Raw genomic sequence first — 27,186 nt, forward strand, 5'->3', positions numbered from 1 at the left:
TAGTGATCTATAAAAATGGTGTTTGGCGCTCATGGGGAGAGGGGCTAAGACAGCCCGGCGAGCCCGAGGAGACTCAGTGGCTCTGGGGTTGAGAGAAGGCGTCTGGAGGGCCGTTGTTGGGCTAGAGCCAGGAGACCAGTATAGTATACCACTGGCTAGGCAGACTAGCTGTGTGTGTCTGTCTTTGTCGGGCTCCCGAGTGGTGCAGCGGTCTAAGGCACTGCATCTCAGTGCTAAAGGTGTCACTACAGACCCTGGTTTGATTCCAGGTTGTATCACAACCGGCCGTGATTGGTAGTCCCATAGGGTAGCGCACAATTGGCCCAGCGTCATCTGGGTTTGGCCGGGGTAGGCCGTCATTGTAAATAAGAATTTGTTCTTAACTGACTTGCCTAGTTAAATAAAATAAATAGGCTGTTTTTCTTCTTTGGCTCTCTCTCTTCATTGTTTTTTCTTTCTTACTTTCTTTCTTTCTTTCTCTCTCTCTCTCTCTCTCTCTCTCTCTCTGTTTGTCTCTCTCTTTCCCTAATCAAGTGAAGGATTGAAGCAGACACCTAACATACACTGTGTTAGAAATAAGTAATAAATATACAGAGTGACTGACAGGTAGTAGTACAGATAGGGGTGGTTTCATTAAATGTAGTCACACACACACACAAACATGCACACACGCACACACACACACACACACACAATTAAAAGTTGCAGAGAGAAGGAGCTGTAAAAAACTATCACTCTTACTCAAGCGGATTATATCTCTTAAAGGGCGACTGTGCTTCCTGCTTTGGAGGGTTTGGATGAAATGTTAGTGGCCATGACTGAAGCCAAACGAGAGTTGTGTTGGGGGTGTGGTTTGATATGGGTGTGTTATGTTCGCATGTCATACCCTGGCAGGTAGTGTTGTTTGTCACTCCTGAGTCACCGTAGCAACAACATAGGCATTTCTTCAAAATAGTAACTTCCTTAAAATAGTCCAAATTAATCTAAGGTAAATCAAGAAATCTGTAACTAATTTAGACGTTTTTGCAGAAGAGGTCTTAATCGAGTTAAGGTGTTTCGTGCAGTATTTCTCAAGTAAAAGAATGTGCATGAAAAACTAGTGCACTATCGAGTCGGGAACAATAAGATGTTTACAACTTCATCATCTGCAAGCTGTCAAACTATCGTAAATAAAGCACAAGCTACACGCTGTTAATCAGTGCCCAAAATGACTTGCTAACTGGCTATGTTCCGACTCTGTGTTTTGTCAATGAAGCTAGCAAGTAGGCCTAGTAGCTAGCAGGCACATTGAGCAGCCAGATGCTCGCAAATGCCTGGGTTATGGAAAATGTACCATTTGCAGTTGGGTACAAGTGCGCTCTGATCGTCTCAATTACAATTTTGCCCAAAAAGTGGCAGACTCAAGTGATTTACATTATCAAACACATCAGCAAGTGACAGCGGACTCCATGCTAAAAAGGTAGAGGCCCCTGAAGCTGACAAGCAATTCAGCTAATTAATTAATGGTTAACACACTGAGACAAGTGAAATGTAACACTAATGTTTCCACACTGAAGAGGGGTGAGAATCCCCCTCCTTGTCTGCAGAACTGCCCATTCATAATTCATGTCCAATTTTGGCACCTTTGTTTAATATTGTTTAATAATCCGAGATGGCGTAGCTGTCAGACGTCTTTGTCCTTCGTCTTGTCATGTCCCATGTATATATCTTTTTATATATTTTTCTTCGCATATCTTTTTTATATTTTTCTAAACCTCAACTTCAAAATACTCTCCTGCAACCCGCCTCACCCAATGTGGTGTGGATCTGTTTTTTCTAAAGTATTTTTATTTACCTCGGAACCGGAATCCCCCAACAGAAGCTAGCCAGCTCACTAGCTACTAGCTAGTAGTCAGCTAACCACTGCTAGGGGTCATCAGCTAACCTTTAGCTCGGAAAGCTCTCGCCAGTTTGTACAATGCGACTCAAACCAGAGCATACCGGACCTATTTTCTCTCCATATCCCCGGAATCCTACTGCAAGCTCTGAACCTTTTCACCGATCATAGCAGCTAGCTAGCTGCAACCCGAGTGACTACTCCTGGCTAACGTCTGTCCCGAAGAAAGCACCAATTAGCCTGGAGCTAGCCCATGCTAGGCCCATTCTTCCGGCTAGCTGAAGAGGCCCATCAGCCACTCCTGGGCTACAATACCCGGACCCCATCTACTGCCGGTACGGCGCACAGAACCCCGCCGATCCTTCACGACTGGACTACCGATGTAACCTGCTCGAGGGGGTACTCAACTGGCCCCTACGCCGCAATGTCCCCTGAATGCCCATCTGCTAGTCTGCTAGCAGCGGCCCGCTAGCTGCCAACCTCAGCCCGCTAGCTGTCTAGAGCATATTGGACGGTTAGCTGAATAGATCCATCAGCCAATTTCTTGGACCACTATACCTATTTTGCCAATTGGACTTGGACCCCTCTGCTACTCGGAACCCTACTAATCCATCATGACTGGTCTATCGACGTCATGGCACGCGGAGGCTAAAACAGACATTCCTCCATCGCGTCGTCCTTCTTAGGCCCTTCTGCTAGCTTGCTATCCCCGGCCTGCTAGCTGTCTGAATCGCTGTGTTTGCAGCCAGCCCAACCACTCACTAGACCCCTATGATCACTCAGCTACGGATTCCTCTCCCTAATATCAATATGCTTTGTCCATTACGGTCCTGGTTAGTGATTATTGTCTTACTTCACTGTAGAGCCTCTAGCCCTGCTCAATATGCCTTAACCAACCATTTAGTTCCACCTCCGACATATGCGGTGACATCACCTGGTTTAAACGTCTCTAGAGACAATATCTCTCTCATCATTACTCAATGCCTAGGTTTACCTCCAATGTACTCACATCCTACCATACCTTTGTCTGTACATTATGCCTTACAACTTATTCTATCGCGCCCAGAAACCTGCTCCTTTTACTCTCTGTTCCGAACGTACTAGACAACCAGTTCTGTTAGCCTTTAGCCGTACCCTTATCCTACTCTTCCTCTGTTCCTCTGGTGATGTAGAGGTTAATCCAGGCCCTGCAGTGCCTAGCTCCACTCCTACTCACCAGGTGCTCTCATTTGTTGACTTCTGTAACCGTAAAAGCCTTGGTTTCATGTATGTTAACATTAGAAGCCTCCTCCCTAAGTTTGTTTTATTCACTGCTTTAGCACACTCTGCCAACCCGGATGTCCTAGCCGTGTCTGAATCCTGGCTTAGGAAGACCACCAAAAACCCAGAAATTTCCATCCCTAATTACAACATCTTCCGACAAGATAGAACTGCCAAAGGGGGCGGAGTTGCAATCTACTGCAGAGCTAGCCTGCAGAGTTCTGGCTTACTATCCAGGTCTGTACCCAAACAATTCAAGCTTCTACTTGAAAAATCCACCTTTCCAGAAACAAGTCTCTCACCGTTGCCGCTTGCTATAGACCACCCTCTGCCCCCAGCTGTGCCCTGGACACCATATGTGAATTGATTGCCCCCCATAAATCTTCAGAGCTCGTGCTGTTAGGTGACCTAAACTGGGACATGCTTAACACCCCGGCCATCCTACAATCTAAGCTTCATGCCCTCAATCTCACACAAATTATCAATGAACCCACCAGGTACAACCCCAAATCCGTAAACACGGGCACCCTCATAGGTGCAAATACATCTCTGCTGTTTTCAACCAAGATCTCAGCGATCACTGCGTCATTGCCTGCATCCGTAATGGGTCTGCGGTCAAACGACCACCCCTCATCACTGTCAAACGCTCCCTAAAACACTTCAGCGAGCAGGCCTTTTTAATCGACCTGGCCCGGGTATCCTGGAAGGATATTGACCTCATCCCATCAGTAGAGGCTGCATGGATATTCTTTAAAAGTGCCTTCCTCACAATCTTAAATAAGCATGCCCCATTCAAAAAATGTAGAACCAGGAACAGATATAGCCCTTGGTTCTCTCCAGACCTGACTGCCCTTGACCAGCACAAAAACATCCTGTGGCGTTCTGCATTAGCATCGAATAGCCGCCGTGATATGCAACTTTTCAGGGAAGTTAGAAACCAATATACACACGCAGTTAGGAAAGCTAAGGCTAGCTTTTTCAAGCAGAAATTTTCATCCTGTAGCACAAACTCAAAAATGTTCTGGGACACTGTAAAGCCCATAGAGAATAAGAACACCTCCTCCCAGCTGCCCACTGCACTGAGGCTAGGAAACACTGTCACCATCGATAAATCCACTATAATTGAGAATTTCAATAAGCATTTTTCTACGGCTGGCCATGCTTTCCACCTGGCTACCCCTACCCCAAACAACAGCCCTGCACCCCACACAGCAACTCGCCCAAGTCTCCCCCATTTCTCCTTCACCCAAATCCAGATAGCTGATGTTCTGAAAGAACCGTAAAATCTGGACCCCTGCAATCTGGACCCTCTCTTTCTAAAATGATCTGCCAAAATTGTTGCAACCCCTATTACAAGCCTGTTCAACCTCTCTTTCGTACCGTCTGAGATTCCCAAAGATTGGAAAGTTGCCACAGTCATCCCCCTCTTCAAAGGGGGAGACACTCTAGACCCAAACTGCTATAGACCTATATCTATCCTACCCTGCCTTTCTAAGGTCTTGAAATCCAAGTAAACAAACAGATTACCGACCATTTCGAATCCCACAGTACCTTCTACGCTATGCAATCTGGTTTCAGAGCTGGTCATGGGTGCACTTCAGCCACGCTCAAGGTCCTAAACGATATCATAACCGCCATCGATAAGAGACATTACTGTGCAGCCGTATTCATCAACCTGGCCAAGGCTTTCGACTCTGTCAATCACCACATTCTTATTGGCAGACTCAACAGCCTTGGTTTCTCAAATGATTGCCTCGCCTGGTTCACCAACTAATTCTCTGATAGAGTTCAGTGTGTCAAATCGGAGGGCCTGTTGTCCGGACCTCTGGCAGTCACTATGGGTGTGCCACAGGGTTCAAGTCTCGGGCCGACTCTCTTCTCTGTATACATCAATGATGTTGCCCTTGCTGCTGTTGATTCTCTGATCCACCTCTACGCAGACGACACCATTCTGTATACCTCTGGCCCTTCTTTTGACACTGTGTTAACTAACCTCCAGTCGAACTTCAATGTCATACAACTCTCCTTCCGTGGCCTCCAACTGCTCATAAATGCAAGTAAAACTAAATGCATGCTATTCAACCGATCGCTGCCTGATCCTGCCCGCCCGTCCAGCATCACTACTCTGGACGGTTCTGACTTAGAATATGTGGACAACTACAAATACCTACATGTCTACTTAGACTGTAAACTCTCCTTCCGGTCACAACTTGCAGACTTGTTTACGTGCTGCTGTGTGTTTTGTTGCCGAGCTTGCTTTGCTACCTGACTACTTCACGGTTTTTACTTTTTAATTACCGTTTATAATTTAAGTTTTTCCCTCACTCAACTTTTTTCATTCAACTTTTTCACCCCGGAAGTTTTATCTGGACATGGTTCGTCAGGACTTCAAACAGCCGAAGCTAAGTAACATTAACATGATGCCTTCTAATTCCAGTCGTTGTACTTATAATATACAGGAGAACGATCGCCTTACGGCGAGGATAGCTATGCTGCAAGCCCAGCTTCAGACGCAATCGTTAGGCAAGGGCAATTTCAGTGTAGGAAAGGATGAAACAGCCACCAGTAAGTACAGATAGTAACGTTAGTATAAACCCCCTCGCACGGTCCCTGCAGCCGGACAACTTTCTCATGGCTTCTGGAGGGAAACGCTGTAGGAATGCTCAACCAGTGTCGCTTATTCAGCCGACAGAAACTTTCAACCGGTTCTCCCCATTAAGCGAGTCGGAGTCAGAGGCCGAGACTTCTCTGGTCTCTGCTCCTCCCGTTGTGGGGTCTGAGACGCCGAAGCCTCTCACCATTAGCTCTGACAAATTGAAAACCCTAGTCATTGGCGACTCCATTACCCGCAGTATTAGACTAAAAACGAATCATCCAGCGATCATACACTGTTTACCAGGGGGCAGGGCTACCGACGTTAAGGCTAATCTAAAGACGGTGCTGGCTAAAGCTAAAACTGGCAAGTGTAGAGAGTATAGAGATATTGTTATCCACCAACGATGTTAGGATGAAACAGTCAGAGGTCACCAAGCGCAACATAGCTTCAGTGTGTAAATGAGCTAGAAAGATGTGTCGGCATCGATTAATTGTCTCTGGCCCCCTCCCAGTTAGGGGGAGTGATGAGCTCTACAGCAGAGTCTCACAACTCAATCGCTTGTTGAAAACTGTTTTCTGCCCCTCCCAAAACATATAATTTATAAATAATTGGCCCTCTTTCTGGGACTCACCCACAAACAGGACCAAGCCTGGCCTGTTGAGGAGTGACGGACTCCATCCTAGCTGGAGGGGTGCTCTCATCTTATCTACGAACATAGACAGGGCTCTAACTCCCCTAGCTCCACAATGAAATAGGGTGCAGGCCAGACAGCAGGCTGTTAGCCAGCCTGCCAGCTTAGTGGAGTCTGCCACTAGCACAGTCAGTGTAGTCAGCTCAGCTATCCCCATTGAGACCGTGTCTGTGCCTCGATCTAGGTTGGGCAAAATTAAAGATGGCGGTGTTCGCTTTAGCAATCTCACTAGTATAAATACCTCCTCCATCCCTGCCATTATTGAAAGAGATTGTGATACCTCACATCTCAAAATAGGGCTACTTAATGTTAGATCCCTCACTTCAAAGGCAGTTATAGTCAATGAACTAATCACTGATCATAATCTTGATGTGATTGGCCTGACTGAAACATGGCTTAAGCCTGATGAATTTACTGTGTTAAATGAGGCCTCACCCCCTGGTTACACTAGTGACCATATCCCCCGCGCATCCCGCAAAGGCGGAGGTGTTGCTAACATTTATGATAGCAAATGTAAATTTACCCCCCAAAAAACAACAACAACGTTTTCGTCTTTTGAGCTTCTAGTCATGAAATCTATGCAGCCTACTCAATCACTTTTTATAGCTACTGTTTACAGGCCTCCTGGGCCATATGCAGCGTTCCTCACTGAGTTCCCTGAATTCCTATCAGACCTTGCAGTCATCGCAGAAAATATTCAAATTTTTGGTGACTTTAATATTCACATGGAAAAGTCCACAGACCCACTCCAAAAGGCTTTCGGAGCCATCATCGACTCAGTGGGTTTTGTCCAACATGTCTCTGGACCTACTCACTGCCACAGTCATACTCTGGACCTAGTTTTGTCCCATGGAATAAATGTTGTGGATCTTAATGTTTTTCCTCATAACCCTGGACTATCGGACCACCATTTTATTACGTTCGCAATCGCAACAAATAATCTGCTCAGACCCAAACCAAGAAGCATTAAAAGTCGTGCTATAAATTCTCAGACAACCCAAAGATTCCTTGATGCCCTTCCAGACTACCTCTGCCTACCCAAGGACGTCAGAGGACAAAAATCAGTTAACCACCTAACCGCAATACCCTAGATGCAGTTGCACCACTAAAAACTAAAAACATTTGTCATAAGAAACTAGCTCCCTGGTATACAGAAAATACACGAGCTCTGAAGCAAGCTTCCAGAAAATTGGAACGGAAATGGCGCCACACCAAACTGGAAGTCTTCCGACTAGCTTGGAAAGACAGTACCGTGCAGTATCGAAGAGTCCTCACTGCTGCTCGATCATCCTATTTTTCCAACTTAATTGAGGAAAATAAGAACAATCCGAAATTTATTTTTGATACTGTCGCAAAGTTAACTAAAAAGCAGCATTCCCCAAGAGAGGATGGCTCTCACTTCAGCAGTGATGAATTCATTAACTTCTTTGAGGAAAAGATCATGATCATTAGAAAGCAAATTACAGACTCCTCTTTAAATCTGCGTGTTCCTCCAAAGCTCCGTTGTCCTGAGTCTGCACAACCCTGCCAGGACCTAGGATCAAGGGAGACACTAAAGTGCTTTAGTACTATATCTCTTGACACAATGATGAAAATAATCATGGCCTCTAAACCTTCAAGCTGCATACTGGACCCTATTCCAACTAAACTACTGAAAGAGCTGCTTTCTGTGCTTGGCCCTCCTATGTTGAACATAATAAACGGCTCTCTATCCACCGGATGTGTACCAAACTCACTAAAAGTGGCAGTAATAAAGCCTCTCTTGAAAAAGCCAAATCTTGACCCAGAAATTCTAAAAAAACTATCGGCCTATATCGAATCTTCCATTCCTCTCAAAAAAAATTGAAAAAGCTGCTGCGCAGCAACTCACTGCCTTCCTGAAGACAAACAATGTACACGAAACGCTCCAGTCTGGTTTTAGACCCCATCATAGCACTGAGACCGCACTTGTGAAGGTGGTAAATGACCTTTTAATGACGTCAGACCGAGGTTCTGCATCTGTCCTCGTGCTCCTAGATCTTAGTGCTGCTTTTGATACCATCGATCACCACATTCTTTTGGAGAGATTGGAAACCCAAATTGGTCTACATGGACAAGTTCTGGCCTGGTTTAGGTCTTATCTGTCGGAAAGATATCAGTTTGTCTCTGTGAATGGTTTGTCCTCTGACAAATCAACTGTAAATTTCGGTGTTCCTCAAGGTTCCGTTTTAGGACCACTATTGTTTTCACTATATATTTTACCTCTTGGGGATGTCATTCGAAAACATAATGTTACATTTCACTGCTATGCGGATGACACACAGCTGTACATTTCAATGAAACATGGTGAAGCCCCAAAATTGCCCTCGCTAGAAGCCTGTGTCTCAGACATAAGGAAGTGGATGGCTGCAAACTTTCTACTCTTAAACTCGGACAAAACAGAGATGCTTGTTCTAGGTCCCAAGAAACAAAGAGATCTTCTGTTGAATCTGACAATTAATCTGGATGGTTGTACAGTCGTCTCAAATAAAACTGTGAAGGACCTCGGCGTTACTCTTGACCCTGATCTCTCTTTTGAAGAACATATCAAGACTGTTTCAAGGACAGCTTTTTTCCATCTACGTAACATTGCAAAAATCAGAAACTTTCTGTCCAAAAATGACGCAGAAAAATGTATCCATGCCTTTGTTACTTCTAGGTTGGACTACTGCAATACTCTACTTTCCGGCTACCCGGATAAAGCACTAAATAAACTTCAGTTAGTGCTAAATACGGCTGCTAGAATCCCGACTAGAACCAAAAATGTGATCATATTACTCCAGTGCTAGCCTCCCTACACTGGCTTCCTGTTAAGGCAAGGGCTGATTTCAAGGTTTTACTGCTAACCTACAAAGCATTACATGGGCTTGCTCCTACCTATCTTTCCGATTTGGTCCTGCCGTACATACCTACGCGTACGCTACGGTCACAAGACGCGGGCCTCCTAATTGTTCCTAGAATTTCTAAGCAAACAGCTGGAGGCAGGGCTTTCTCCTATAGAGCTCCATTTTTATGGAATAGTCTGCCTACCCATGTGAGAGACGCAGACTCAGTCTCAACCTTTAAGTCTTTACTGAAGACACATCTCTTCAGTAGGTCCTATGATTAAGTGTAGTCTGGCCCAGGGGTGTGAAGGTGAACGGAAAGGCTGGAGCAACGAAACGCCCTTGCTGTCTCTGCCTGGCCGGTTTCCCCTCTTTCCACTGGGATTCTCTGCCTCTACCCCTATTACGGGGGCTGAGTCACTGGCTTACTGGTGTTCTTCCATGCCGTCCCTGGGAGGGGTGCGTCACTTGAGTGGGTTGAGTCACTGACATGGTCTTCCTGTCTGGGTTGGTGCCCCCTCTTGGGCTGTGCCTTGCGGAGATCTTTGTGGGCTATACTCGGCCTTGTCCCGGGATGGTATGTTGGTGGCTGGAGATATCCCTCCAGTGGTGTGGAGGCTGTGCTTTGGCAAAGTGGGTGGGGTTATATCCTACCTGTTTGGCCCTGTCCGGGGGTTCATCGGATGGGGCCACAGTGTCTCCTGACCCTCCTGTCTCAGCCTCCAGTATTTATTTTTGCTGCAGTAGTTTATGTGTCGGGGGGCTAGGGTCAGTCTGTCACATCTGGAGTATTTCTCTTGTCTTTTCCGGTGTCCTGTGTGAATTTAAATATGCTCTCTCTAATTCTCTCTTTCTCTTTCTTTCTTTCTCTCTCTCGGAGGACCTGAGCCCTAGGACCATGCCTCAGGACTACCTGGCTTGATGACTCCTTGCTGTCCCCAGTTCACCTGGCCGTGCTGCTGCTCCAGTTCCAACTGTTCTGCCTGCAGCTATGGAACCCTGACCTGTTCACCGGACGTGCTACCTGTCCCAGACCTGTTGTCCCAGACCTGCTGGAACCCTGACCTATTCACCGGATGTGCTACCTGTCCCAGACCTGCTGTTTTAAACTCTCTAGAGACAGCAGGAGCGGTAGAGATACTCTCAAAGATCGGCTATGAAAAAGCCAACTGACACTTACTCTTGTGTTACTGACTTGTTGCACCCTCGACAACTACTATGATTATTATTATTTGACAATGCTGGTCATTTATGAACATTTGAACATCTAGGCCATGTGCTGTTATAATCTCCACCCGGCACAGCCAGAAGTGGACTGGCCACCCCTCATAGCCTGGTTCCTCTCTAGGTTTCTTCTTAGGTTTTGGCCTTTCTAGGGAGTTTTTCCTAGCCACCGTGCTTCTACACCTGCATTGCTTGCTTTTTGGGGTTTTAGGCTGGGTTTCTGTACAGCACTTTGAGATATCAGCTGATGTAAGAAGGGCTATATAAATAAATTTGATTTGATTTTGATCCTTCCAGACACACGGCTTCCTATTTCGCAAGAAAGCATCCTTCACTCATACTGCCAAACATACCCTAGTAAAACTGACCATCCTACCGATCCTCGACTTTGGCGATGTCATTTACAAAATAGCCTCCAACACTCTACTCAACAAATTGGATGCAGTCTATCACAGTGCCATCCGTTTTGTCACCAAAGCCCCATATACTACCCACCACTGCGACCTGTACGCTCTCGTTGGCTGGCCCTCGCTTCATACTCGCCGCCAAACACACTGGCTCCAGGTCATCTACAAGACTTCTAGACCTATCTGCTGCCTTTGATACTGTGAACCATCAGATCCTCCTCTCCACCCTCTCCGAGTTGGGCATCTCCGGCGCGGCCCACGCTTGGATTGCGTCCTACCTGACAGGTCGCTCCTACCAGGTGGCGTGGCGAGAATCTGTCTCCGCACCATGCGCTCTCACCACTGGTGTCCCCCAGGGCTCTGTTCTAGGCCCTCTCCTATTCTCGCTATACACCAAGTCACTTGGCTCTGTCATATCCTCACATGGTCTCTCCTATCATTGCTATGCAGACGACACACAATTAATCTTCTCCTTTCCCCCTTCTGATAACCAGGCGGCGAATCGCATCTCTGCATGTCTGTCAGACATATCAGTGTGGATGACGGATCACCAGCTCAAGCTGAACCTCGGCAAGACGGAGCTGCTCTTCCTCCCAGGGAAGGACTGCCCGTTCCATGATCTCGCCATCACGGTTGACAACTCCCTTGTGTCCTCCTCCCAGAGTGCTAAGAACCTTGGCGTGATCCTGGACAACACCCTGTCGTTCTCCACTAACATCAAGGCGGTGACCCGATCCTGTAGGTTCATGCTCTACAACATTCGCAGAGTACGACCCTGCCTCACACAGGAAGCGGCGCAGGTCCTAATCCAGGCACTTGTCATCTCCCGTCTGGATTACTGCAACTCGCTGTTGGCTGGGCTCCCTGCCTGTGCCATTAAACCCCTACAACTCATCCAGAACGCCGCAGCCCGTCTGGTGTTCAACCTTCCCAAGTTCTCTCACGTCACCCCGCTCCTCCGCTCTCTCCACTGGCTTCCAGTTGAAGCTCGCATCCGCTACAAGACCATGGTGATTGCCTACGGAGTTGTGAAGGGAACGGCACCTCCATACCTTCAGGCTCTGATCAGGCCCTACACCCAAACAAGGGCACTGCGTTCATCCACCACTGGCCTGCTGGCCCCCCTACCTCTGAGGAAGCACAGTTCCCGCTCAGCCCAGTCAAAACTGTTCGCTGCTCTGGCACCCCAATGGTGGAACAAGCTCCCTCACGACGCCAGGACAGCGGAGTCAATCACCACCTTCCGGAGACACCTGAAACCCCACCTCTTTAAGGAATACCTAGGATAGGATAAAGTAATCCTTCTAACCCCCCCCCTTAAAATATTTAGATGCACTATTGTAAAGTGGTTGCTCCACTGGATATCATAAGGTGAATGCACCATTTTGTAAGTCGCTCTGGATAAGAGCGTCTGCTAAATGACTTAAATGTAAATGTAAATGTAAGACCCTGCTAGGTAAACCCCCGCCTTATCTCAGCTCACTGGTCATATCTCCCTCACTAGCTTTAAGCACCAGCTGTCAGAGCATCTCATAGATCACTGCACCTGTACATAGCCCATCTGTAAGTAGCCCATCCAACTATCTCATCCCCATACTGTATTTATGTATTTATCTTGCTCCTTTGCACCCCAGTATCTCTACTTGCACATTCATCTTCTGCACATCTACCATTCCAGTGTTTAATTGCTATATTGTAATTACTTCGCCACCATGGCCTATTTATTGCCTTACCTCCCTTATCCTACCTCATTTGCACACACTGTATATAGACTTTTTCTACTCTATTATTGACTCTATGTTTGTTTATTCCATGTGTAACTCTGTGTTGTTGTATGTGTCGAATTGCTTTGCTTTATTTTGGTCAGGTCACAGTTGTAAATGAGAACTTGTTCTCTTAAATGAAGGTGAAATGAAAAAAAAAAATAATAATAATAATATTACTGTCTCTTTCCCATACTTGACAGACAGACTGGGAGGAGGCCTCCTTTGTCACTCAAAACACTGCACAGTACGCAATGTGCTGTGCTTGATAATAGCCTAAAACAAAAGATTTTATGTGTAGCTAACTTACTCATCATGGATGGCAAAAGTGATCCACTCTTTATAAAATACCACAATTCAGCAATCCATTAAGTCTAGGACCCTTTTTCTTTAGGGTCTTACAGTCCATTAATGTGCGATTCAATCTTTATGAACATTTGAAATAGAAAAACCCAGTACTGAAAGTGAATAGATTATTATCACGGTCAATAATAACATCAGTTATACTTTTGTCTTGCTGCTCATTCAATCTCATGCTGACACTATAATATATGTGAACTCCTGGAAATATGGCATTCATTTCCTTTTTATACAATATCCTTTATTTCAGAGGGAAGCCCCAACTGCTCTGTTGATTTGTCTGTTTTCTGAGGAAAAGTTGAGACCCTGTCAGACATTTACCATGGGATCAATTTCGCCTGGCGCTGTAGGTTCATAACTCACTGGATAATGGCTACAGAAGAGACGTGACGCGTTATAGACCTCCTCCCCTTTCCTCTATTGCTCTCTCTCTCTCTCAATCTCTCTCTCTCTCTCAATCTCTCTCTCTCTCTCTCTCTCTCTCTCTCTCTCTCTCTCTCATTCCATTCTTTCTCCCCTCGCGCACCGGACCTCATTAGGCTATCACTAGGATGAATTAGCTGGATTGCTGCACAAGTGAATAATCACGGTCTAAAAGACGTCATCCTGGTGTTTATCATTAATTGAGGAGGGATTGATCGCTGCGAGGCGTGGTGGAAGAAGGAAGCAAAGCCTAGTTTGTCTGGAAGTTGGCAGGCTCACCGCTCGATTGATGCGAGAGACTGCCTGAGTGTTGAGTAGGAACACCTCACTGACCCACCTCACACACCCTCCCGAAGAAGTCCGCAGGAAGGAGTGCCTGCTGAGAATTTATTAACACCCTCTTCTAGTCCGATCGACACTGTTGCTTCACTCCCCATCAGCACACAAAGTAGGACGTGAACTCTGAAGATAATCACACATTTATACCTCACAGAACTCATTCTGATAAGTTGTTGTTGACACCCACCAGTATTGACCAGCATCTTGGTTCTCCTCATCAATTATTAGTATAAGTGCTTGACCAAGGCGCCGTCAGTGTGTTGGTTACACTTACTGTAAGACAACACAACACAGAACAACACGAGTAAACATCTTACTTGGGTTCGTAAGCTATACTGTATGCCATGATTACAACACAGTGCTAACCCAGACTCAGCTCTGGTCTACAGACTCCTTACCAGCCTGAATAAGTCAATATCAACCGGCCGCTGGTTAAATGAAACCCAACTCTTACCCCTGAAGCCTGCCTGGAAAATATTAGCGCCCTCTCTATGGCCCACCTGTCAGCCAGTTGCTCTCTTTAAAAAAAAAAGTGTGCTACACCAGCATAACATGCCAAGATACATTTATCACCGTCTTAATCTGCATGGAATAGGGCACTTTTTATGACATAGTTAGGGTTACCATGGTGAGAGAGGGAGAGCAGCGCAGGGCTGGATGGTTGGACTGTCAGCTTTAATTAAGCCAGTAGCTCTTCAATTGCCTGCCATGTACACACAATCCCAGACCAGTGGCGGTTAGTGCCGTTCAAGATTAGGGAGGATTATTATATTTTTTTTGCATGGCCTTCTTTCTATTACAGCATATTGGATGACTGTCATTTATATTCCATTCACCCAGTTCAATGTAACATCGTTAGGTTTAAGCTACTACATGACACTCGAATTTGCCCCATACCCATCATGAGGTTGTTTGTATTTGTATTTATTATGGATCCCCATTAGCTGTTGCCAAGGCAGCAGCTACTCTTCCTGGAGTCCAGCAAAACTAAAGCAGTTAAACAATTTTACAAACATAACAATAAATTCACAACAAATGTCACAACACATTAAGTGTGTGAACTCAGGCCACTACTCTAATACCACATATCTATACAAAATCCATGTGTACGTGTTTGTATGTTATGATGTGTGTGTGTATGCATGTGCCTGTGCCTGTGTGTGTGTATTTCACAGTCTCCGCTGTTCCATAAGGTGTATTTGTATATTTTTTTAAATCTGATTTTACTGCTTGCATCCATTACTTGATGTGAAATAGAGTTCCATGTAGTCATGGCTCTATGTAGTACTGTGCACCTCCCATTGTCTGTTCTGGATTTGGGGACTGTGAAGAGATTAGTGGCATGTCTTGTGGGATATGCATGGGTGTCTGAGTTGTGTGCCAGTGGTTCAAACAGACAGCCCGGTGTGTTCAACATGTCAATATCTCTCACAAGTACAAGTAGTGATGAAGTCAATCTCTCCTCCACTTTGAGCCAGCAAAGATTGACATGCATACTAATTAAATGTTAGCTCTCAGTGTACTTCCAAGGGCCAGCCATGCTGCCCTGTTATGAGCCAATTGCAAATTTCCTAAGTCCCTCTTTGCGGCACCTGACCACACGACTGAACAGTAGTTCAGGTGCGACAAAACTATAGCCTGTTGGACATGCCTTGTTGATAGTGCTGTTAAGAAGACAGCGCAGTACTTCATTATGGATAGACTTCTCCCCATCTTAGCTACTAATGTATCAATATGTGATTATTTTCCGGATACTAGGCGTATGTCACGCGTCACTACTTCACAGGAGCGGCATTTGAACGTAAACTTTTGGCCAGATATGCCTTCTGGAACATGTGAACATTCATGTGACTTAATAACAAACTTGTATGTCATCTGTTAATACAAATGAAATTGTTCAATTACGAGCCGAGTTGGTTTAGCCACGGAAAAAGTTAGCAACCTTCCCGGAAGCTATGATTGGCTGAGATAATGAGTGGGCTGGACATGCCGAGAGATTCAGATTGGTCTGCCTGTTTTTTTTTAAACAGTGGTTAGAGCGTTGGGCATGTAACCGACAGGTTGCTGGATCAAATCCCCGAGCTGACAAGGTAAAAATCTGCGTTCTGCCCCTTAACCCACTGTTCCCAGGTAGGCCGTCATTGTAAATAAGAATTTGTTCTTAACTGACCTGCCTAGTTAAACAAAGGTAAAAAGAAGTGTTGCTCTCCATTTCCTGGAGGACTGAGTTGTGGAATTAGAGTATGATAGCTAAGGAGACAGAGAAAATTCTGGCGCTTGATTGCAAATATACAGATGGAGTCAAAAAGAGAACACCTGTCTCCGGATTACATCTTCAAACTAAGGGCAATCATGGCAACCATGACAGGGAGGTAGAAGTGTCCATCAATGTACACACGGGTAAGAGAGTATAGATAGCTACATTTTCAGATATGACACGTTTCTAATTTTGTCAGAAAGTCCTTTTCATTTGAAGTTAAAGTTTACTGTTAGCTAGCTAGCTAATGTTAGCTGGCTGGCTAGCTAGCTAACGTTATGTGTATGATCTGTGGAGTAATATTATTTGTATCTCAGACCCATTTGCATTTTTAGTTATCCCCTTAAGGATCATACCCTTTTTTTCAATTTTCACCTAAAATGACATGACCCAAATCGAACTGCCTGTAGCTAGCTCAGGACCTGAAGCAAGGATATGCATATTCGTGATAACATTTGAAAGGAAACACTTTGAAGTTTGTGGAAATGTGAAATTATTGTAGGAGAATATAACACATTAGATCTGGTAAAAGATAATACGAAGAAAAGAAACATGCATTTATTTATGTTTTTTTGTTCCATCATCTTTGAAATGCAAGAGAAAGTTGATACTTTCAGATAGGCCACCAGATGGCAGCAATGTTTGTGCAAAGTTCCTTCTGATCCAGTGAAGAATTACATTACTGCACAATATTTTGTATCAAGTCTGCAAGGAATTTGCCCAATTGTGCCGAATTAGTCAATTCAAATCAAATCAAATCACAATGTATTAGTCACATGTGCAGTATACAACAGGTGTAGACCTTACAGTGAAATGCTTACGAGCAACAACAATGCAGGTAAAAAATAAGAAAAATCAGAATAAGAAAAATAAATAAAAGTAACAAGTAATTAAAGAGCAGCAGTAAAATAACAATAGCGAGACTATATACAGTGCAGGGGCACCAGTTAGTCGAGGTAATTGAGTTAATATGTACATACAGTTGAAGTCTGACGTTTACATACACCTTAGCCAAATACATTTAAACTCAGTTTTTCACAATTAGTGACATTTAATCTGTCACGTCCTGGCCAGTATAAGGGTTAATTGGTATTGTAGTTTGGTCAGGACGTGGCAGAGGGTATTTGTTTTATGTGGTTCAGGGTGGTGTTTTTGTAGTAAGGGCATTTGATTTAGTATTCCGGGGTTTTTGGGCACTGTTATAGATTCATGTATTTCGATTTTGATCCAGTTAGTTGTATGTCTATGTTTGGTTAATTGGGGTGGACTTCCAATTGAAGGCAGCTGTGTGGTGTTGCCTTTGATTGGAAGTCCTATATTATTTGGGTGTGTTTGTCTGTTTAATTGTGGGAGATTGTTCCGTGTTTAGTGTGTGTAAACCTAACAGGACTGTCAGTGTAGCGTGCGTTCGTTTTTGTTAATTTGTATGTTTGTTTTGGAATTTATTAAAAGTTCAAAATGAACCATCTCAACTCTGCTGCATATTGGTCCTCATTTTCCGATGATGATTTCGCCATATCGTCCTCCGAAGAAGAAATCCCTGACAGAATCATAGTAAAATCTACCTGTCTTAGGTCAGTTAGGATCACCACTTTATTTTAAGAATGTGAAATGTCAGAATAATAGTAGAGAGAATGATTTATTTCAGCTTTTATTTCTTTCATCACATTCCCAGTGGGTCAGAAGTTTACATAGTAATTAAGTGTATTTGGTAGCATTGACTTTAAATTGTTTCACTTGGGTCAACCGTTTCAGGTAGCCTTCCACAAGCTTCCCACAATAAGTTGGGTGAATTTTGGCCCATTCCTTCTGACAGAGCTGGTGTAACTGAGTCAGGTTTGTTGGCCTCCTTGCTCGCACACGCTTTTTCAGTTCTGCCCACAATTTTTCTATAGGATTGAGATCAGGGCATTGTGATGGCAACTCCGATACCTTGACTTTGTTGTCCTTAAGCCATTTTGCCACAACTTTGGAAGTAGGCTTGGGGTCATTGTCCTTTTGGAAGACCCATTTGCCACCAAGCTTTAACTTCCTGACTGATGTCTTGAGATGTTCCTTCAATATATCCACATAATTGTCCTCACTCATGATGCCATCTATTTTGTGAAGTGCCCCAGTCCCTCCTGCAGCAAAGCACCCCCATAACATGATGCTGCAACCCCGTGCTTCATGGTTGGGATGGTGTTCTTTGGCTTGCAAGCCTCCCCCTTTTTCCTCCAAACATAACAATGGTCATTATGGCCAAACAGTTCTATTTTTGTTTCCTGAGACCAGAGGACATTTCTCGAAAAAGGTACGATCTTTGTTCCCATGTGCAGTTGCAAACCGTAGTCTGGCTTTTTTATGGCGGTTTTGGAGCAGTTGCTTCTTCCTTGCTGAGCGGACTTTCAGATTATGTCGATATTGGACTCATTTTACTGTGGATATAGATTCTTTTGTACCTGTTTCCTCCAGCATCTTCACAAGGTCCTTTGCTGTTGTTCTGGGATTGATTTGCACTTTTCGCACCAAAGTACGTTAATCTCTAGGAGACAGAACGTGTCTCCTTCCTGAGCGGTATGACAACTGTGTGGTCCCATGGTGTTTATACTTGTGTACTATTGTTTGCACAGATGAACATGGTACCTTCAGGCATTTGGAAATTGCTCCCAAGGATGAACCACACTTTTGGAGGTCTACAATTTTTTTCTGAGGTCTTGGCTGATTTCTTTTGATTTTCTCATGATGTCAAGCAAAGAGGCACTGAGTTTGAAGGTAGGCCTTGAAATACATCCACAGGTACACCTCCAATTGACTCAATTATGTCAATTAGCCTATCAGAAGCTTCTAAAGCCATGACATAATTTTCTGGAATTTTACAAGCTGTTTAAAGGCACAGTCAACTTAGTGTATGTAAACTTCTGACCCACTGGAATTGTGATACAGTGAATTATAAGTGAAATAATCTGTCTGTAAACAATTCTTGGAAAAATGACTAGTGTCATGCACAAAGTAGATGTCCTAACCGACTTGCCAAAACTATAGTTTGTTAACAAGAAATTTGTATAGGGGTTGAAAACGAGTTTTAATGACTCCAAACTAAGTGTATGTAACCTTCCGACTTCAACTGTAGGTAGAGTTATTAAAGTGATGATAACAACAGAGAGTAGCAGCGGTGTAAAAAGTGTGGCAATGCAAATAGTCTGGGTAGCCATTTGATTAGATGTTCAGGAGTCTTATGGCTTCGGTGTAGAAGCTGTTTAGAAGCCTCTTGGACCTAGAATTGGCGCTACGGTACCGCTTGCCCTGTGGTAGTGGAGAGAACAGTCTATGACTAGGGTGGCTGTTGTCTTTGACAATTTTTAGGGCCTTTCTCTGACACTGCCTGGTATAGAGGTCCTGGATGGCAGGAAGCTTTGCCCCAATGATGTACTTGCCCGTACACACTACCCTCTGTAGTGCCTTGCGGTCGGAGGCAGAGCAGTTGCTAAACCAGGCAGTGATGCAACCAGTCAGGATGCTCACGATGGTGCAGCTGTAGAGCCTTTTGAGGATCTGAGGACCCATGCCAAGTCTTTTCAGTCTCCTGAGGGGGAATAGGTTTTGTTGTGCCTCTTCACGACTGTCTTGGTGTGCTTGGACTATGTTAGTTTGTTGGTGATGTGGACAACAAGGAACTTGAAGCTCTCAACCTGCTCCACTACAGCCCTGTCGATGAGAATGGGGGCGTGCTCGGTCCTCTTTTTCCTGTAGTCCCCAATCATCTCCTTTGTCTTGATCACTTGAGGGAGAGGTTGTTGTCCTGGCACCACACAGCCAGGTCTCTGACCTCCTCCCAATAGTCTGTCTAGTTGTCGGTGATCAGGCCTGCCACTGTTGTGTCATCAGCAAAATTAATGATGGTGTTGGAGGCGTGCCTGGCCATGCAGTCATGAGTGAACAGGGAGTACAGGAGGGGACTGAGCAGGCACACCTGAGGGGGCCCTGTGTTGAGGATCAGTGTGGCGGATCTGTTGTTATCTACCCTTACCACCTGGGGAAGCGGTCCGCCAGGAAGGCCAGGATCCAGTTGCAGAGGGAGGTGTTTAGTCCCAGGGTCCGTAGCTTATTGATGAGCTTTGAGGGCGCTATAGTGTTGAACACTGAGCTGTGGTCAATGAATAGCATTCTCACATAGGTGTTCTTTTTGTCCAGGTGGGAAAGGGCAGTGTGGAGCGCAATAGAGATTGCGTCATCTGTGGATCTGTTGGTATTCATAGTATTGGATGGATGGTATTCAAATTGGAGTGGGTCTAGGGTTTCTGGGATAATGTTGATGTGAGCCATGAACAGCCTTTCAAAGCACTTCATTGCTACAGATGTGAGTGCTACGGGTCAGTAATCATTTAGGCAGGTTACCTTAGTGTTCTTGGGCACAGGGACTATGGTGGTCTACTTGAAACATGTTGGTATTACAGACTCGGACAGGGAGAAGTTGAAAATGTCAGTGAAGACACAATTGATACATTTTCAAGTACATAACTGTAGAGAAGATACAAAATGCTACTGTAATAAAAAATTGAAGTTTACACATTCCCAGGAATGTCATTCATGATGGATAATTAGCTTATACACTAACTTTCACACATCTAGATGGCCGGGCGGGGTGGGTGTGGAGCCAGAGACAGCAGTGGGTTCAAACTGTGGACCTCAGTTCCTACACTTGAACATAAAATGCATTTTATCAAACAAAACTATGCTCCATTTTATCTCTGGGACCCTCAGGATGACAAATCAGAGCAAGATTACTGATTGTACACTACCGTTCAAAAGTTTGGGGTCACTTAGAAATGTCCTTGTTTTTGAAAGAAAAGCACATTTTCTGTCCATTAAAATAACATCAAATTGATCATAAATACAGTGTAGACATTGTTAATGTTCTAAATGACTATTGTAGCTGGAAATGGCAGATTTTTTATGGAATATCTACGTAGGCGTACAGAGGCCCATTATCAGCAACCATCACTCCTGTGTTCCAATGGCATGTTGTGTTAGCCTTTTAAAATTATAAACTTGAATTAGCTAATTGATCATTAGAAAACCCGTTTGCAATTATGGTAGCACAGCTGAAAACTGTTGTTCTGATGAAAGAAGCAATACAACTGGCCTTCTTTAGACTAGTTGAATATCTGGAGCATCAGCATTTGTGGGTTCGATTACAGGCTCACAATGGTCAGAAACAAAGGACTTTCTTCTGAAACTCGTCAGTCTATTCTTGTTCTGAGAAATGAAGGCTATTCCATGTGAGAAATTACAAAGAAGCTGAAGATCTCGTACAACGCTGTGTACTACTCCCTTCACAGAACAGCGCAAACTGGCTCTAACCAGAATAGAAATAGGTGTGTGAGGCCCCGGTGCACAACTGAGCAAGAGGACAAGTACATTAGAGTGTCTAGTTTGAGAAACAGACGCCTCTCTAGACAGGTAACTCTTTGTCCACAATATAGCAGGGGGTATAAAGCCATAACACATAGGTTTTTCCAGCAGCAGACAATGATCGATAATGTCAAAAGCTACACTGAAGTCTAACAAAAATCAGCCCCACAGTCTTTTTATTATCAATTTCTCTCAGCCAATCGTCAGCCATTTGTGTAAGTGCTGTGCTTGTTAAATGTCCTTCCCTATAAGCGTGCTAAAAGTCTGTTGTTCATTTGTTTACTGTAAAATACTAAATTACTAAGTTTAAAAAAGTTTACTAAGGGTTGGTAACAGGCTGATTAGTCAGCTAATTAAGCCAGTAAAGGGGGCGTAATAACTTTTGCTTTCCTCCAGGCCTGAGGGCACACACTTTTGAGTAGGCTTAAATAGAATATATGGCAAATAGGAGTGGCAATATCGTCCGCTATTATCCTCAGTAATTTTCAGTCCAAGTTGTCAGACCCCGGTCGCTTGTCATTGTTGATGGACAACAATAATTTTACTACCTAGTCTAAAAAATGTACGTTTATAACGTAGGTTGCCAGGCCGAGAGACAAATTGGAGTAATCAAGGTGACAGACAGTGACACATTAAGTATCTCTTTGCAAACTCTTGCCTGCTTATAGCTGATCTAGGGTGTAATAATTTGTGTAACGTTTCTATATGACAAATTCATGTATGACCATTTCATTCTGTTTGCTTCCATTTAAGAAATGTTTCGCAACTGAATCGGTGGAATGAATACTCCACTGATCACCCGCACACACAGTTCACTTTCATAGCAGCCAGATACAGCATCATCACTTTGCATACAGCATCACACACACACACACACACACACACACACACACACACACACACACACACACACACACAAGAGACCACTGCATCCCCCACAGCTTTATTGTAAGCCCTGCGAACCATGGAACTCCCCTACTTATTGCGTGAGAGTGGAACTCGCCAAAATTCTATCAGTGGATCTGTCACTCCAATGGTAAGCGCAGGAATCGACCGTAGATGACCACAGGGAGTCATGGTCTCGTTAACCACAAAATCAACAGGGCCACTGGAAATGGTACAGTACTGTAGATGCCATTTAAACCTAAAGGAGACATTACTATAAGAGATCTAGGGTGTAATAATTTGTGTAACGTTTCTATATGACAAATTCATGTATGACCATTTCATTCTGTTTGCTTCCATTTAAGAAATGTTTCGCAACTGAATCGGTGGAATGAATACTCCACTGATCACCCGCACACACAGTTCACTTTCATAGCAGCCAGATACAGCATCATCACTTTGCATACAGCATCACTCACACACACACACACACACACACACACACACACACACACACACACACACACACACACACACACACACACACACACACACACACACACACACACACACACACACACACACACACAGAGACCACTGCATCCCCCACAGCTTTATTGTAAGCCCTGCGAACCATGGAACTCCCCTACTTATTGCGTGAGAGTGGAACTCGCCAAAATTCTATCAGTGGATCTGTCACTCCAATGGTAAGCGCAGGAATCGACCGTAGATGACCACAGGGAGTCATGGTCTCGTTAACCACAAAATCAACAGGGCCACTGGAAATGGTACAGTACTGTAGATGCCATTTAAACCTAAAGGAGACATTACTATAAGAGAACATTGGGTGTGCGAAGGTGTTTATGTTATACAGTAACATACAAATTAACCAAATAATACAAAAAATGCACAGATAAATGTAAGTTTGTGAATGAAATGAAAAATTCTCCACAGAGCTTTTTCCCATGACCTTTTTAGAACATATAAATCAACTATAGGGCTACACAGCTTTTGTTCCATCGTTCTATCATGTTTCTCCTCATTACATGACTGCACACTGCCAGCCATATAAGTAGCACTCATTGATTTGGGATGCCTGCTTTGATATGTATGTGCTGTACATGCTGTAACAGCCGCTCCTCATGCCTATCACTGCAATTACCATGTGTTTCAATACAATCCCCATGTCTGTCCCTGCAATCCCCATGTCTGTCATCCTTGAGATGTTTCTACAACTTGATTGGAATCCACCTATGGTAAATTCAATTGATTGGACATGATTTGGAAAGGCACACACCTGTCTATATAAGGTCCCACAGTTGACAGTGCATGCTAGAGCAAAAACCAAGCCATTAGGTCGAAGGAATTGTCCGTAGAGCTCCGAGACAGGATTGTGTTGAGGCAGAGATCTGGGGAAGGGCATCATGCTGTGGGGATGTTTTTCAGCTGCAGGGACTGGGAGACTAGTCAGGATCGAGGGAAAGATGAACGGAACAAAGTACAGAGAGATCCTGAAAAACCTGCTCTAGAGCGCTCAGGACTTCAGACTGGGGCGAAGGTTCACCTTCTAACAGGACAATAACCCTAAGCACACAACTAAGACAATGCAGGAGTGACTTCAGGGAAAGTCTCTGAATTTGAACCCAATCAATCATCTCTGCAGAGACCTGAAAATAGCTGTGCAGCGGCACTCCCCAACCAACCTGACAAAGTTTGAGAGGATCTGCAGAGAAGAATGGAAGAAAATCCACAAATATAGGTTTGCCAAGCTTGTAGCATCATACCCAAGAAGACTCAAGGCTTTAATCACTGCCAAAGTTGCTTCAACAAAGTACTGAGTAAAGGGTCTGAATACTTCTTTAAATGTCATATTTATACATTCGCAAAGATTTCTAAAAAACTGTTTTTGTTTTGTCATTTTGGGGGTATTTACTGTGTGTAGATTGATGAGGGGAAAAAACGATTTAATCCATTTTAAAATAAGGCTGTAACGTAACCAAATGTGAAAAAAGTCAAGGGGTCTGAATACATTCCGAATGCACTGTGTTTGCGGTATGACGCCATCATGTTCAACAGATCTGGCCATCCCTTTATGTATGAACTTTGTACTCTCTCTCCCTCTCTCTCCTTCTCTCTCTCCTTCTCGCTCTATCTCTGTCTCTCTCTCACTTTCTCTCTGAGGTGGGGAATGAAGCGTCTCACAAGGGCATCAGAGCCCACCCCCGTTTCTCTCTCTTTTTCTCTCTCTATCTCTCTCACCCGCTCTCTCTCTGAGGTGTGGAATGAAGCATCCCACAAGGGCATCCAACCCCCCCATTCTCTCTCTCTCTCTCTCTCTCTCTCTCTCTCTCTCGCTCTCTCTCTCTATCTCTCACCCTCACTCTCTGAACCATGCAGTGCTTTCAATTAGGATAGGTTGAATGTTTCATTATGGTCGAGGCATTATGTGTGACATTGTTGGGTGGAAATACGAATTGGAGCATTAAACCAAACACAATCTATTGACAATAGAGAGATGAAAACCCATTTGTTATGGACCAAAGATGTTATAAAATGCTAGAATAAATCCCTACGATCGACATTGTGCACAAACCTGTGCGAGATCACAACAATAAAACATTATTGCCCTCGGGTGGTCTGCACTCAATTAAATATTCTGGCTTGAGTTAGTTATGAATGGTAAATAACTATTGGCTGAGGGAAAAGCACTTTCTGAATTTGCTATCTCAACTCTCAGTAGTGCACTGACCAGGATGGTGTGTGTTTTATGTTTCCTCACATGCGTTTACATGACTCTAGCTAATGGATGGTCTAGATGGTACTGGAGATAATATGTTTCTGCTCGGGTGTTTATGATTGGGAGATTGGAGAGAATCTTGATAATGAATTGTAAACAAGTCCCTCAGAAAGGACAGTATCTCTACTGTGTATGTGACTACTTGACACACAAATACAAATGGACGTGTCAGTCAATGTCTTTCCTATCTACCTTTAAATGATGTGAATAATAATGCAGTTAGCTAGCTAAGGGAGATTTAAAAGATCATTAGATGTGGCCTAGCACACGCCCCGAAAAAAACTAAATCAGTAATTGCTTTATTAGTTTGCAGGAGGATTCAATCTCCACCTACAGTATATCAATTCTTTGGACTTTGTGATTTGGAGGCTCCGGGCAGAGGCCAGTCTGCCCCAGGCAGAGGCCAGTCCGCCCCAGGCAGCGGCCATTCCCCCCACGCAGAGGACAGTCCCCCTCAGGCAGATTCCAGTCTGCACTAGGCAGAGGCCAGTCCCCCGCAGGCAGAGGTCTGTCCCCAGTGGGCAGAGACCAGTCCCCCCCAGGCAGAGACCAGTCCCCCCCAGGTAGAGTCCAGTCCCCCCCAGGCAGAGGCCAGTCCGCCCCAGGCAGAGACCAGTCCGCCCCAGGCAGAGAGCAGTCCCCCCCAGGCAGAGAGCAGTCCCCCCAGGCAGAGACCAGTCCCCCCCAGGCAGAGAGCAGTCCCCCCCAGGCAGAGACCAGTCCGCCCCAGGCAGAGACCAGTCCGCCCAGGCAGAGACCAGTCCGCCCCAGGCAGAGACCAGTCCGCCCCAGGCAGAGACCAGTCCCCCCAGGCAGAGACCAGTCCCCCCAGACAGAGGCCAGTCCCCCCAGGCAGAAGCCAGTCCCCCCAGGCAGAGACCAGTCCCCCCAGGCAGAGACCAGTCCCCCCCAGGCAGAGGCCAGTCCGCCCCAGGCAGAGACCAGTCCGCCCCAGGCAGAGAGCAGTCCCCCCAGGCAGAGAGCAGTCCCCCCCAGGCAGAGACTAGTCCCCCCAGGCAGAGGCCAGTCCGCCCCAGGCAGAGACCAGTCCGCCCCAGGCAGAGAGCAGTCCCCCCAGGCAGAGACCAGTCCACCCCAGGCAGAGACCAGTCTGCCCCAGGCAGAGACCAGTCCCCCCCAGGCAGAGACCAGTCCCCCCAGGCAGAGGCCAGTCCCCCCCAGGCAGAGACCAGTCCCCCCAGGCAGAGACCAGTCCCCCCCAGGCAGAGGCCAGTCCCCCCCAGGCAGAGACCAGTCCGCCCCAGGCAGAGACCAGTCCGCCCCAGGCAGAGAGCAGTCCCCCCCAGGCAGAGGCCAGTCCCCCCAGGCAGAGACCAGTCCCCCCAGGCAGAGACCAGTCTGCCCCAAGCAGAGACCAGTCCCCCCAGGCAGAGGCAAGTCCCCCCAGGCAGAGGCCAGTCCCCCCAGGCAGAGAGCAGTCCCCCCAGGCAGAGACCAGTCCCCCCAGGCAGAGGCCAGTCCCCCCAGGCAGAGACCAGTCCGCCCCAGGCAGAGAGCAGTCCCCCCAGGCAGAGGCCAGTCCCCTCCAGGCAGAGGCCAGTCCCCCAGGCAGAGGCCAGTCCCCCCCAGGCAGAGACCAGTCCCCCCCAGGCAGAGGCCAGTCCCCCCCAGGCAGAGACCAGTCCCCCCAGGCAGAGACCAGTCCCCCCCAGGCAGAGACCAGTCCCCCCCAGGCAGAGGCCAGTCCCCCCAGGCAGAGACCAGTCCCCCCAGGCAGAGGCCAGTCCCCCCAGGCAGAGACCAGTCCCCCCAGGCAGAAGCCAGTCCCCCCAGGCAGAGACCAGTCCCCCCCAGGCAGAAGCCAGCTCCCCACATCCTATTTTAGATGAATGTGCGAAGGTAACCGACTTTTTGAAGTGATTTGTTTGACAGTCAGATTAGAACATCATAAATGGTTGTGTTCATTGGACATTAAAGCGGAGCAGAGGAGGGCCTCAAGCGGAGAAATAATAATTCAAAAATATTACTAGTATTATTATTTTTAATTATGCCTAGTTCACAAGGCCCCTTCTGCCTAATGGTAAGTCCGCCACTGGGCCTACACTGCAGA

At 45.6% G+C, this 27,186-nt stretch overlaps 1 protein-coding gene across 1 annotated transcript in view; it reads left to right on the forward strand.

Moving 5' to 3' along the window:
• Window positions 1-26,961, forward strand: part of LOC106570412 (basic salivary proline-rich protein 2-like) — a 33,293-nt gene extending 6,332 nt beyond the window's left edge. Inside the window, exon 2 of the mRNA XM_045693703.1 lies at window positions 25,484-26,961. Within this exon, the coding sequence (XP_045549659.1) occupies window positions 25,484-26,961 (1,478 nt within the window). The remainder of the gene's footprint in view (window positions 1-25,483) is intronic.
• The last annotated feature ends 225 nt before the right edge of the window (window positions 26,962-27,186 follow it).

This window comes from Salmo salar, chromosome ssa14, assembly GCF_905237065.1.
Source record: "Salmo salar chromosome ssa14, Ssal_v3.1, whole genome shotgun sequence".
NCBI lineage: Eukaryota > Metazoa > Chordata > Actinopteri > Salmoniformes > Salmonidae > Salmo > Salmo salar.